The sequence below is a fragment of the Pinus tabuliformis genome, chromosome 1_2 (assembly GCF_031772625.1).
Source record: "Pinus tabuliformis cultivar Carrire ecotype Pingquan chromosome 1_2, CPIR1, whole genome shotgun sequence".
Lineage (NCBI taxonomy): Eukaryota > Viridiplantae > Streptophyta > Pinopsida > Pinales > Pinaceae > Pinus > Pinus tabuliformis.
Window position 1 is genome coordinate 58103096 of NC_142298.1, and position 14143 is coordinate 58117238.

Sequence of the window (14143 nt, forward strand, 5' to 3'; positions counted from 1 at the left end):
TACTAGCACACACACACAATAATTAGCATAGTTTTTTTTGGACAGATTCCCTCGGAAAAACCCAACTTGGGAAAACCGGTTTTGCAACTGAGGATTTTTATTATTATGCTGCAACAAAATTCTGAGTATAATCTGGATGCACAAACTAGCAATCCACTACAGGGGACACTGGCCACAAAAATTAGTGAGGCAAATTTTGTCTCACCCGGCACTAATCCAACTCCAAAACTAGCTCTGAATGGGCTCCACGAAACACCTGTGTCAGCCTCTGCATCAAATCTGTGCAGGCTCTAGAACGCTCTGCCTAGAACTATAGCTAATCAAGTTGTCTGCCCAACCAGCCTCTAAGAATGACTCACTGGCACCTTCCAGAAATCTCCCTGGCCTCCAGCAACTGAATCGACCCTCTGTCTGGCCAAATCGAACCCTGCCTCTAAAGCTTCTGCGCAGCCTCACTAAGGAAACTTGGCCCTCCTGTCGCTGACTCTCCAGATCTGGAAAAACTTTCCTCCGACCTCACTATCCCTACCCCTCTCTACCTCCGCTTCCCTACTGAAGCTCAAACTCTTCTAGCACTGTTTGCTATCTGGAAAATCGAACTCTCCAAGGAAATCAAACTCTCTATGGTTCTCAAAAGTGTGTTCTCCATCTACCCATCGACTTCTTATAATCCTTCGTTGGAGCACCAACGACAAGGACTAAAACTTAATCAAGGGCCAAGATCATATCGGAGTCGATCTGTGTGAGTTTCTAGAGAATTCTCACCTTATCTCAATTAATTCTTATTAATTAACCCATTTCCCTAAGTTTAGACTTGGAAAATAATTAAAAATGGGCTAATAATCTAATTGAGGCACTTCCAGGTGGAATTTTCATAAACAATTTCTGAGTTATAGAGATATCATGTGTTTTAGCCTCTTCACAAAGTTTCGAGACTAAAACACCTCCGATGCTACATAAACTAACATGAAGACCGAACCTAGTTACACATTTCAACATAAACACACCACTAAATAGCTGAAAAAAAGCCACTGAGGTAACCAAGCCCCCTATAGCTTATGTACAAATGAGATAGGAAAAATATAGCAACAAGTCCAAATTACAATAATAATACATGGTCTAAGTCCACTAGGAACTTAAATGAACAAGTGTCAATGAAGTTGAACCAACTTTGTGGTTAGGACGCTTGAAATCACTCTGAGGCATATCATTTAACATGGTAGGCTTATGACACACATGAGAATCTGAAATATTGGATATACAAAATAAAATCAACAGAGGAATATCTAAAGCACCCTATGTGAAAACACAATATCGGAATCAGTAATATTTTTTGCTTTTCTAGCTTTCTGTTGCAACAATTTATCGCTGCATGTAAAAGCATACCAGAATAAAAAGTGTTGTAGATAACAGTGACTTTAATAGAAATGAAATCACCACAAAACCACCAATTGCCACACCTGCTCGAGCCACTGGCCTTGGAACAGATTCCTGCCATTAAAAGTTCTATAAATCTTAAGATTTAAAAAACTTTCTATCAGATTGACATGTGAAATCCATTGTACACACTAACACTGATAAATTCTTTAGTTATTTCGTAAGTCCATGAAGAAATTATGTATTATATATAATAAAATAAAATATTAGAAGATTCCAAAACTTAAAAACTTACAGGTACAAGTTTACTTCCTGCGTCAAGACCATCTTTGCTGACTTTCCAAACAGTTCCAAGGACTATGATACATGTAAAGAGGAAAAAATGATTGAGAATAATATAGTAAATGTGTTAACTAAAATGGGGTTGTTGTGAAGGGAAACTCAACATGTTCAAAACATAGAAAGCAAGTTGCAATACATTATATGGAAAAAAGACTTACAAATTTAGATTGGGTACGAGGAATCTTGCCAAAAATATGCAATATAAAGTGGCCCCTTTTGGGACACGAATATGGTTATGCATGCATTAAAAACGATTTATATCCTTTCATTTTGATCATATTTATCAATTTTGCATGACTTAAATATTTATTATGCTTCCAAGGAAAATTAACACAAACTCCTCGTATCTATAGCACTTGCAAATTGCAACATCTATGAATATAAATTAAAGGTATTTTTTGTTAGCTTATAACACAAAAATACGAGTCATGATAGTGACATGTGACCATACTAATATTTTATAAGATTAAGTTTATGGAGTTAGGTGCTTAAAGTTTAAACCACCATAACTAACCTAGGGTGTTATATAATGATGTATTGAGGGATAACTCGAAAGAGTGGTATATGTAATGTGGGTAAACCACCTCATGCTCTAGTAGGAGTATTTGTTACAGCATCATTATGTGACATTTATTATTCTCTCCAATTATGCTTGTCTATTATTGTGTTGTTATGTTACATCATGCATCCATATGAAATACTACATAGTATTAGAGAGATGCTCTAGACCCTATGAAGATTGGAGGTCCAAACCCTATTACAGAGACCATGAAGGAACCACATACCATTAGAGACCGAGTAGGCCACAAAACCTTGTGGAGACTGAAAGTGTGCAAAATGAAATTAAAGAAGGGTCGAGCCTAAACAAAAGAAATTAAAACAACAGAATTAAAAAGGAGGCACATAAGTTCAACTTAATTTTAGAGCAAAAAAGGTTTTAATTTTAAAGCTCCAAAGTTAAGCATTAGGAAAATTAAAGAAACTTCAAAATACTAAAAAAAATGAATGAATGCAGTTCCTAATCAAGTAAAACAACCACAAACTAGAGCAAAAATGTGGAACAAACCTTGATCATTGTCGGCTATTAAATTTATCAACAACCTTCAATCCTTAAAACGCTTGTATAAATAGATTAATGAAACAATATCAAAATTCTTATCATTGAAATCAACTTAGAACACATGACAACAATAGCTTTAGGAACCAAAAGTCTATTATCAAATCTTTTTAACAAAGCCTAGATTTATATTCATAAAACAATAATCAACAAACCCAACAGGCTAGCATAACTGGCTGAGTGCTTTGAGCTTCATGTAGAAGGTCTTGAGGTCAATCCCCTCGCATGGTTGCCTCTATTGTGTGCCTCAATCAATGTCTCTATCAAATCAGGTGTCATAATCAACATCAATGAGCTTACACTAGACACCATCCATGAAATGTGGGGAAGTGCTCGAGGGTTTCCCTACAAGGTTTTCCTTGGTAAAAAGCAATGAGTAGTAGGTACCAAACATGATTTGAATTTTATTCAATATAGTGGGGAAACCTCAAATAGACAAGAACCCACTCTCAAATACAATCAAGTACTTATCTCACTGTTATTACAATGTTTTCCTTGGTAAAAAGCAATGATTAGTAGGTACCAAACATGATTTGAATTTTATTCAATATAGTGGGGAAACCTAAAATAGACAAAACCCCACTCTCAAATACAATCAAGTACTTATCTCAATGTTATTACAGTGATTGGATAATCGTCTTAGCTATTTGATAGCATAATCTCAAAAGAACTTACTTATATCTCTCTCTTAACTCTACCTTCTATATTTACACATGAAGGTTACTCGCCCTAGCCAGCTTGATGACTAAGAAAGAACCCATATATTGCTTATTTCAATCAAATTCATTAAAATAGGGGCTTCTATACCTAACATTATCTAACCCCAAAATGCTTGGTAGCCTCCTAGCCATTAGGGAAATTTTGAGGTCTAAAATGGGCTTCCTACGGAAAATAATAAAATAAGTTTTAAAGTTTTAAAGGAAAAGAAAGAAAATTGTTTTTTTAATTGTATTTCCGCCTTATGTCCATATAGGTTTACTCAAACTTCAAGTGTGGGAACTCGTTGGATGCAAAATTAAAATCTGCATCCAATGAGTACCCACCATGCATGCTTACATGCATTTTCATTTTTTCTTGGTGTAGGTCTTACTCAGAAGCATGCAAGGTGGGTACTCGTTGGATGCAGATTCCAATTCTTCCATCAAATTGGTGGAGGTCATTATTCAAAGGGAAAGAGGGAGATCATACCAAACAAGAGTTTGGAAGAAATTAATTTTTTGTGGGTGTTTTTAAAGGACCAAAACACAAATCCACGGATATTTGCAGCAAAACTACCAAATCCACAATTAGATCTTAGCAGATCTATAAACAGTTTTATTCTTGTGGGTGCTAGAAGAACTTAGCACAAAGCTAAAAATTATCGAATCTAGTAATGGCAACAACAAGTCTCATTTGAAGACCGGTTGGATGGAGCATCTAACTTAAGGTGACCTTGCTTTTAAAGGAGCATGACTTGTGGGAAATTAAAGAAAAAATTGTTCATAATTTGATAGATGCAGCGTTGAAGGTGGCTCATGAAAAGAAGGATATTAGGGCCCAGAGAGTGATCATGGATGTTGTAAAGGATCATTTGCTCCCACACTTGGTAGAGAAGCAATCGGCCAAAGAGATGTTTAAACTTTAAAGCTCTAGTGGACCTGTTTTAGAGTGACAACATGAATTGGAAGATGATCTTGAGAGAAAAGGTCATATCCATCCAAATGTAGAAAATTGATAACATTACCAGCTATCTCATGAGGATCACCCAAACACGTGATCAACTTGCAGCAATTGAGGAGAAGGTGGAGGATGTAGAGCTCCTGAACGTGGCAATGAATGGTTTTCCCAAGTCATGGGAACCATTTGTCTAGGGAGTCTGCACTAAGGAAAATCTTCCCAAATTTGATAGGCTTTGGGATGATTGCATCAAGGAAGAGGCTCAAGAAGAGTCTAAGGCCAGTAGGAAAGGAGATGGAGAGGAGAACTTGGCCCTAGTCAATGTGACCAAGAAGGGTAAAGGGAAGGATTCCAAGGGTAACGTGTTGGATCACAACAAGGGAATAAGGACTTAAGCAAGCTCGAGTCCTTGATTTTCCAAAAGAATGGGCATATGCATCACAGTGTCTGCAGAAGAAGAAGGGGAAGGGGAAGGGGAAGTCGCAGCAAACAGCAGTGTGAACAGAGGTATAGCTTGATGAGTTTGCAGCGAAGTTCAAGAAGGACTTCTCATTGGTCTCCTGTCTATCTACCAGCACCATCACCAAGAGTGCTTGGTACTTGGATAGTGGTGCATCATGCCATATGACAGAAGAATGAGAGCTATTTAATAGTCTAACGGAGAAAGACTCAAGGGTTCATGTGGAGCTTGGTGACAATGCCAAGTATGCAGTGAAGGGAGATGGAACCATTAAGTTCCAACTCAAGTCATGAAGAACATTGGAAACCAAGGATGTGTTGTTTGTACTAGGACTGAAGAAGAACTTGCTTTTAGTCTCAGTGACGGAGGATAAAGGATATGAGGTCATGTTCATGAATGGGCAAGTGCTAATTTACTTTACTTTTCCTAAGTTTACTTAAGCCAACATAATAATTATGTGTTTTTCCTAGTCTAACTTAGGCTAATTTACAAAAACAACTTGCTCACACTAGAGCAAGTATCTAAGGAGACCGTGGGCGACTTCTACACGCCTAGACTCTTAGGCATGTGCAGAAGTACCTGCCCGACCTACAAACATCAACATCTTACAAGCAGTGGAAGGATTTATACCCAACTTATATTCATTTTAGTCATTTCTTACAATTTTATAGCAACCCATAGTTGTAATTTAAACCCCTTTCTACGACTATATTGTTAGCAGTGAATTGTTGTACAAGCTTGATTTACCTTTCATGTCGGTGGGACTAGGCCACTTCCTACTTCTTAGTGAAGCCCGCCCTTCTTCTTATAGCAGCCATTTTGGTATTCAACATATATTGCAACACCAACAATAATATTTTTATTGGCTTTCCTTGTAGAACCAAGCGAAGGATTGCATTTGTCAGTACTCTCTTTGCAACAAATCCATGCCTTCCAATCAAAATCTCTGTCTGCACCAGCTCCTCTCAGTACCATCCAAAACATGGGAATTCATCTCAATGCATTTCATCAGCTACTTTCCCACTACCCAAAGGAGACATGACTGCATTTTTCTTATAGTTTTCAGATTTTCAAAGATGTTAGAACTTATTCCTCCTAACATATTTAAATATACTTCACAAGTAGCAACTTTATTCTCATGTATGGCATCAATTTAAGCTACAACTCACTATTGTTTCAGACTGAGACACTAAAATCCTGAGTCATTTTTAGCAATCGTTGTGGAAGCTTCTTAATTATCACTTGAGGTTTTCCACTACATTTAACCCTCAAATTGATGGTCAATGAGGTTGTTAACAAAGCCTTGGCCCATGCTCTCTGCATACATCACCAGCAAAACAGGCAATAGGAAGTAACTAGCACCTTATGGGATGTTAGAAAATCAAAAAGGCGGAAAGATTTTCTTATACTTGATAATTACTTGTGATGTTCTTAACTTCTTATTAGGTTTCTTTATATCTTCTTTCTTTTAGTTCATCAAGCAATTACCAAAGCAATAGCACATAAAACAATGAACACTAGATATAGGCTCACAGCCAAGGCAAAACCCCTCAAGGGGAAAACTCAGTCAGTAATTCTTCCTTCAATAGTTTTCCGGAGATATTCCAAGACTCTAGACCTTGACACAAACTTTCCTCCACACCAAGTCAACCTTCCTCTTCTCTTGCAAATGATCCTATTTGACCTAACAGCAGCAGCTGCAGCCGCAGAACTTTCTTCAACCAGCAACTTTGACCTTGCTCTGGAGACTTTGATCTTCACTGAAAGACTTCAATCTTCACATAGGAACTTCGATCTTGGCCCAATACAACTTCCTGAGGCAGCAACACCCAGCAACAACAACTTCAACCTATAATTTAATCTGGCAGCAGCAACATGCGACAACTAGCTACGGCATCAACAAGACAACTTCGATCTTCCAAACTAAGGCATGAGAGAGAGAGATAGATACACCAAAATTTCGATCTTCCTTCCTTCCTTCTTCTAGACCAAACTCGCACTTCCTTTTCTTCCTTCCTCTATTTCGCACTTTTTCCAGCTTTAAGAGATATCGAACTAGCTTGTTGAATGAGTGCTTCAAATGGAATTCAAATTGCTTCATTTATAGTCCTTTGGTGAGGTTGAATAGCCCTCTTTGAGGCCGACTTGGTGTGGAGGCAACATAATTCATATTTGACTCAATACTTAACCTTTTTACATGATTCAAAAACCCAAGAAGGGTCTCTTTAAAAGTATAATGACTCTATTAACTCAGAATATATCCTAGAAGTCCTCAATGAGGACTCTGACCTAAAACACGATGACCCAAGCATGAAACCCATGTTTTAATAAGTCATAATAATAATAAAAAAAAAAAAATTCTTTATTCTTTCGACAAGTATATAACAGGATGACTCAAATACATTTAATGAACACTGAACCTAGTTACATTTTCCCATTGATCTAGATTGTCATTGATGTCAATATGGCAATATTCTGGGATACTAAATGATGATATTAAGCCAAGAAGAAGCAGAGCAGATCTGTGAAGTAACAGGAGCAAGAAGCCAAGGAGGAAAGCCATTGGAAGTCAAGAACAGGCGCAGTCAAAGAAGAGCTATCGGAAGCAGTTTATCGGAAGCCATCATGAAGCCAAGGTGTAAGAGGAAGAGGTCATTGGAAGCCATCGAGAAGCAAAGAGGAACACATCAGTGGAGGAGCATAAATAGTGTTATCGAAGGAGCTAAGAACCCAATCTAAGAAACAAATCGTGAAAACCTTTTAACAAAAGTCCACAACGCATCAGAGTTAACATATTAGCAGTATATTATATCGGCGACTTTATTACATGTCACATTGAAATCTGTAATTGTGATTTGAGCTGTGGACCCGACTGTTCCAATAGAATAAGCTCTAATGTAATACCGTGTCCGCCACTATTGGAAGTTACGTATCGTAAGTCTTAAAAAGGGTCACGCTAAAACCGCCAATTGTGATATATACTACGAACCCAATGGTTCCATTATAATACACCTTAATACAATATCGCATCCGTCGTATGAACTTTCATATTGCAAGTCATAAAGGTCACGGTAAAACCTCTAATTGTGACATAATATTGCGGACCCGCTGCACCATTATAACATGACTTTATACAATATCGCATTTGTAGTATCGCTAGTTTCTAAGGGATGTCAAACCATCGATTGCGATAACGTTGTGGACTCGACGGATTTATTAACAACTGTTTAATATCATATCGCATCCGCTCCATCGGCAGTAGGGGAATCAGCTATGTTATGTGCAAACCTCCGAAAGTTGCGATTGTGGGATTAAAGGAATAACTCTGATTTTCATGAATGTTGCGATTGCGATTAATGTGATAACGTGCCATGTGGGACCTCCATGTGGGTATAGCCTTGGATGAATATTAAAAAAGGGCCTCCCCGATATAATCTTTTAATGTGAAATCTCATAAAGTCTGCCTCTCCTCCCAATGAACGTGTCTTTTGGTTATTGGCAAAACTCATATATATACAAGTTGAAACACTTCACTTGAGGTAATCGATCTTGGGCATCTAACACAGAGAAGTAGTAGTTCACAACTCGTGAACTTGAAGGAACGAAGGAAGCCGAAGGTCGAGCAATTTTGTTTGGGTTAATCTTTGAAAGGTTCGGACCCAGTGTTGCGGGGGAGCACCCACCCCCCCCCTCGATCCCGCTCCCAATCCGCACTCCGGGCGGGAGCAACTCGGGAGCGGGTCGAGAGCGCGCTCCCATTAAAAAAAATTGTGCTCCCTGCCATTTTGAGGAGCGAATAAGGGAGCATCGCTCCCGTCGCTCCAGGAGCGAATTTTATAACCCGGGAGCTGTCAGGGAGCAATCGCTCCCGACTGCTCCCGGGTTATAAAATTCGCTCCTAGAGCGACTAAGACGACGGACGGGAGCGAATGGCACGGAAAAGAAAAATCCGGCACGTAAAAAAAAAAAAAAAAAATCAGTTTTTTTGTTATAAATTGAGGGAGGGAGGGTAGGAGGGTTTCATTATCATTGTGAGAGTGAGAGTGAGAACTCAATTGAGATTGAGAGAGGGTAAGAGTGAGGACTCAGGAGCAAGGAGAGAGTGAGAGAGAGCAAGGTGCCAAGGAGAGAGCAAGGAGCAAGGAGAGAGTGAGGAGAGAGCAAGGAGCAAGGGGAGAGTGAGGAGCTTGCAAAGGGAGATTGGACGCCAAAGAAGTAGGCTCACCGCTCTACAATATTGAATAGAATGTCTAGCAATTTTTTTTTATGTTTATTAAATTATTCCTAATTTCTAAATAAATAAATAATTTTTTCTCTATTTCCCATTCCCATTCCCATTCCATTTTTTTTAATTTTACAGATTCAAAACTTCAAATTTCAAACATCATGGTTATATTTCTTGGCATTTTCTTCTTCTTGGTTCCTTTTTTGGTTATTATGGTGCTAGAGATTAGAAAAAGGAGGGTTGAAAATGAAGAAGGGGATGAAGAAGGGGGACATAGTGGATTTGATGAAAACCCCGGTGAGGAGGAGCTGGAGGAGAGTGAACATGAGTTAGCTCAAAAAACTAAACAAGACCAAACCCCATTGTGGAAATATGTTAACAAGCCTGAAGCAGGGAAAGGGGGTGGAACCACTAAATTTCATTGCCCCCATTGCAACAATAATTACACAAGTTCATACACCTGTGCCAGAAAACACCTTTGTGGGAAAATGCCATGGGATGGAGATAAACAAATAGGAATCAAAACTTGTACAGGTGTGTCAGCAGCAGATAGAGCCAAATACATAAGGGAAGAGGAGGAAGCCCAATAAAAATCTAAAAAATCAAAGGGTTTCTTTGAACCAAGCTCACAATCACATGCACAAATAACTCCTTCAACATCCTCCCAAGGCAGTGGATATGGAGGCACAGGGTCACCAGGTTTAAGGCGTAGAACCATATCAGATTTCCTTGATGAAAGGTGTAGGAATGATGTGGATTCAAAAGTTTACAGGTTTCTCTATGCATGTGGGATACCATTCAATATTCTTTGCTCACCTTATTGGCACGAAATGGTTTCTGCCATAAATGATGCCCCTAAAGGATACAAGAGCCTTGGGTATGACAAGGCAAGAACCATTGGACTTGATCATGAAAAAGCAAAAATATCACATTCTTTGAATAGAATGACAAGTTCTTGGACTTCCCATGGGATGTCCATTGTATCTGATGGATGGACACATGTAAAAGGCAAGCCATTGTTAAGTGTTCTTGCTGTGTCTGTTAGTGGTGCCATCTTTCTTTCAGCATATGATTACTCAGACAAGTTCAAGACCGCCATCAACATTGCAGAACCATTACTTGAAACAATTGACCGTATTGGGCCATACAATGTCATCCAAGTCATCACTGATAATGCTCCTAATTGTAAGGCAGCGAGAGCAATTATTGAGGATAAATACCCCAACATATTTTGGTCTGGGTGTTTGGTTCACACAATGAACCTTTTGATGCATGATATTGTTAAGAACAAAAACGAACATTACAAATGGATTGGTGATTTGTACAAGAAAGGCAAACAAATGATCAAATTTATTACAAATCATAGCAATACCCATGGCCTTTTCCGCAGTCACTCAAGATTGGAGTTGTTGAAGATTGCGAGGACTAGATTTGGTAGCTATTACCTCACCTTCAGGCGCCTTTTGAAGTTAAGAGAGTCATTGGCTAGCATGGTATCAAGTCCACACTGGCAGGTATTAAAGGAAAGGGCTACAAATGCAGCGGACAGGCAAGGTTTTGAACTGGTGGAGGAGGCCACTCTTGATGGTATGTTTTGGGCACGTGTGAGGCAAGTATTGGATTTCACCAAGCCCATTTATCACATGATTCGGTTTGCAGATACAGATAAACCAGTGATTGGCGAGGTGTATGAGCAGATGGATACCATGTTGGGGCAAATAAAAGATATTTTTCATAACAATGATCCCAACTTGTACAAACTGATTCGATTGTGTGTGTGTGTACGGTGGGATAAACTTAATGTTCCACCACATTGCTTGGCGTATATCCTTACGCCAAAATACTACTCTACATTTTGGTTGGGCCAACCTGCACCAGGGGGTGGGGTTAGGACCAAACCCCATATAGATGAAGAGGTATCTAAAGGATATTTAGAAGCATTAGAAAAGTTGATACCTGACAGGGAGGAATGTGCTAGTGTGCGTCTTGAAATAGGCAGAAACTTCAATTGCACTAGTTTGTTTGGTACCTTTCATGCAATGGAAGATAGAGACAGATTTGATGCTCTCACATGGTGGGAATCATATGGAGGCCATGGACTTTTGCCAAAATTGGCAAAAAAAGTTCTCTCACAGGTTGTAAATACTTCTTCTGCAAAGAAGTGTTGGAGCACCTACAGCTTCATACATAATGTGAAAAGAAACAGACTCAATGAAAACCGAGCAGAAAGCTTGGTTTTTGTGCACTACAACTTGAGGTTGTTAAGTCATTACTATGATCGGGCTTATGAGGATCCAACATATAAAATTTGGGACAACCACCCAGAGGATGATAATTTGGAGGATGGCACTATACATCTTGAAGAACTGGAAGAGGAACTTATAAGAGAGGAAGATGAAGCAACAACCATGCCACCTCCACCATCCAGTAGCAGTGCTCGAGTTCCGAGTCTTGTTCATTTGCTGTTGTCGCCTCCATCTACACCCTCACGTGGAGGGCATGTGCCTTCTAGTTCTGGTCGTCGGTCTGTGCGGGAGACTCCTAGAAGACCACCAAGACCTGCACATACATTAGACACTTCTCGTGGCAAGGGCCACATGTAGTAGTAGATAATAGATTTACAATTTACTTGTCTTTTCTAGTTTCTATTAGTTTTCATAACTGTTGAGTCTTGACTCTTTCATATCATAATGATATTTTTTGTAAACAATATATCATTGTGACAATTTAAGTTTGAAGTTTGAAGTTGGCAATTATAACTCATTGGTAATGATTCTGAATTATGAATATGATGCTTCGTGAAAGTTGTTTCATTTCATTTCATAATTCATTTTATAACATTTCATTTCATGTTAGATATTATTTCTTGTAATGGTTAAATTTAGCTTACAAGTGCAACTTTGGTGATCAATGATGATAAACGTTATATATTGAATTTTCAATTTTGAAAGCTTGAAGTTGAAAATTTAAGATTGATGAATCATGATTCACGAGACTCAATATGTTGTAATATGTATATTACTAACTTGTGGACGTGGTTGATGAAAATTATAACTTCTAGATGATTGATGTTATATGGTTCAATGATCAATCTATGTTTTTTTATGTTTTTTATATGTAATTCATCATTCTACATGTTTTTGTTGACATATATGTATCAAAATATAAAAATATATATATATATATTATATAAAAATCGCTCTGGGATTCGCTCCCAAACCAGGAGCTTTTGAAAATGCTGCTCCCGCTCCTCGCTTTCGCTCCACTCCCAAGTAACACTACTCGGACCTATGATGAATTAATCTATGGAAAAAGTATAGAATGCAACCTAAAGAACAGTTATGTGAAGCGAAATAAGGTTTCACCTGTCATCGTTTGAAGGGAGAAGTAGACAACACCAGCATTGAAGTGTTTGTGAGTTTGTTTCTTGGAAGTAAGATTTCGCGACAATAAGAAGCAGTCACTCCTGAATCAGTTACCGCAACATTAAGAACAAAGGGTTGAAAAACAGAGAATTGTTTTTTGTGTAGACATTGAGGCTTAGCGCAGCTTATCAAAGATATCTTGTTGAAAAGCATCAGCAAATCTCAGAGACATTATTGGAGATCATGATGGCTATTTGAAATCATCATGAGGTAACTTTGCAGACTCTGTGTGGACAATATGAAGAGAGTTGTGAAGACTCCATATGAAGACAGGTTGTCATTGATGATGTAGCATGGAGACTACAGTGAAGCTGTAGATTGACAGAATTCAGTGAAGAAGATTTTGGGAGAAGAGAATTACTATCAAACATATCTAGACAAAATATAGCAGTGGGTTGGAGCCCAGAGGGTTGGTGCCGTGAAGGTTGGAGCTTCGAACAAACAAGGTAGGTGCCTTGAAGGATAGGGTTGGAGCCCTAGAAAATCGGTGTCCTCAAAAAGCCAAGTCGGAGCCCGTACCAAAGAAGGGTTGGAGCCCTAGGGGTTGGAGCCTCTAAACACAAGGTTGTTGCCTTGAGAAGATAGGGTCAGTGCCCTAGAGGTTGGAGCCTCACAAAAGACCAAGTTGGTGCTTGGCAACAGGTTGGAGCCTGGGAGATTGAAGATCGGTGTCTTCATCAAGGGTTGGAGCCCTATATATTGTACTTGATTCATTAAAAAGATTATATTAATAAAATCATTTATTCCTATTGCTTATTTTGTGTTCTAAATATAATTGATTTAACTGGTAAAAGCAAGAATTGAAAAGAAATACTGATCCAACCCCCCCTTTCAGTATTTCCAAAATTTCCAACATGGGATTCCCATGAGCCTTCACGAAACAATATCAAGTTTCTTCTTTGTGTAGAAAATGGCCATTATCCATGCTTGAATACGTGATATACTCCCACAAACTCAAGCCAAGTACCATGCACTCCATGATCAACACCAAGTAACTCCACAGTTTTAGGTTGGTGCTCATGTTTGGCTATAGTTGGACAAGCAAAAGTTTAAGAACAAACAACATAAGAAGCTAAAACCAATTCGGTATGGACCATGTACCATCATATAGCAAGTGGGTGCCCAATTCCTTTCGGTTGGATCTACCACCATAATTCATTGTTCACAAGGTTATCAACATCAATTGGCTTAAGCTTTATGAGTCCTCACACTTGGAAGAAGGCATTCCAATCACTTACTTGAATGTCGCAATCCATGTTTCCAACCTCCTTTGACTGAGCATACTCTAGTTGATTAGTGCACCAAATCTACTCAACCGAAGAAGACAACTACTTGTTTATTTGGCCAAGAGGGCAATCTATACACTCAAGCAAAGTGGTCGTTTGAACCTGATTGTTAACAATAATTTCCCCATCTACAAGAGAAACTAACGATAATCTCCACTTAGCAAGGAGGGAATAGAAAGAATTACTACATGACAAGCAGTAACATACCATATTCTATATTTCTAATTGTAGCTTCTCGGATAGGGAGATAAATTG

At 38.6% G+C, this 14143-nt stretch overlaps 1 protein-coding gene across 2 annotated transcripts in view; it reads right to left on the minus strand.

Moving 5' to 3' along the window:
- LOC149204418 (uncharacterized) overlaps positions 1 to 14143 on the minus strand; it is a 114048-nt gene that overhangs the window by 71549 nt on the left and 28356 nt on the right. Inside the window, exons 2-3 of one of the 2 annotated variants that reach the window (XM_089393279.1) lie at positions 1673 to 1734; positions 1461 to 1491 (exon numbers count right to left, since the gene is read on the minus strand). In XM_089393279.1, coding sequence (XP_089249405.1) covers positions 1461 to 1491; positions 1673 to 1734 — 93 coding nt within the window. Of the gene's footprint in view, positions 1 to 1386; positions 1492 to 1672; positions 1735 to 14143 lie in introns of both variants that reach the window. The other variant, XM_089393278.1, reaches the window with a different exon arrangement.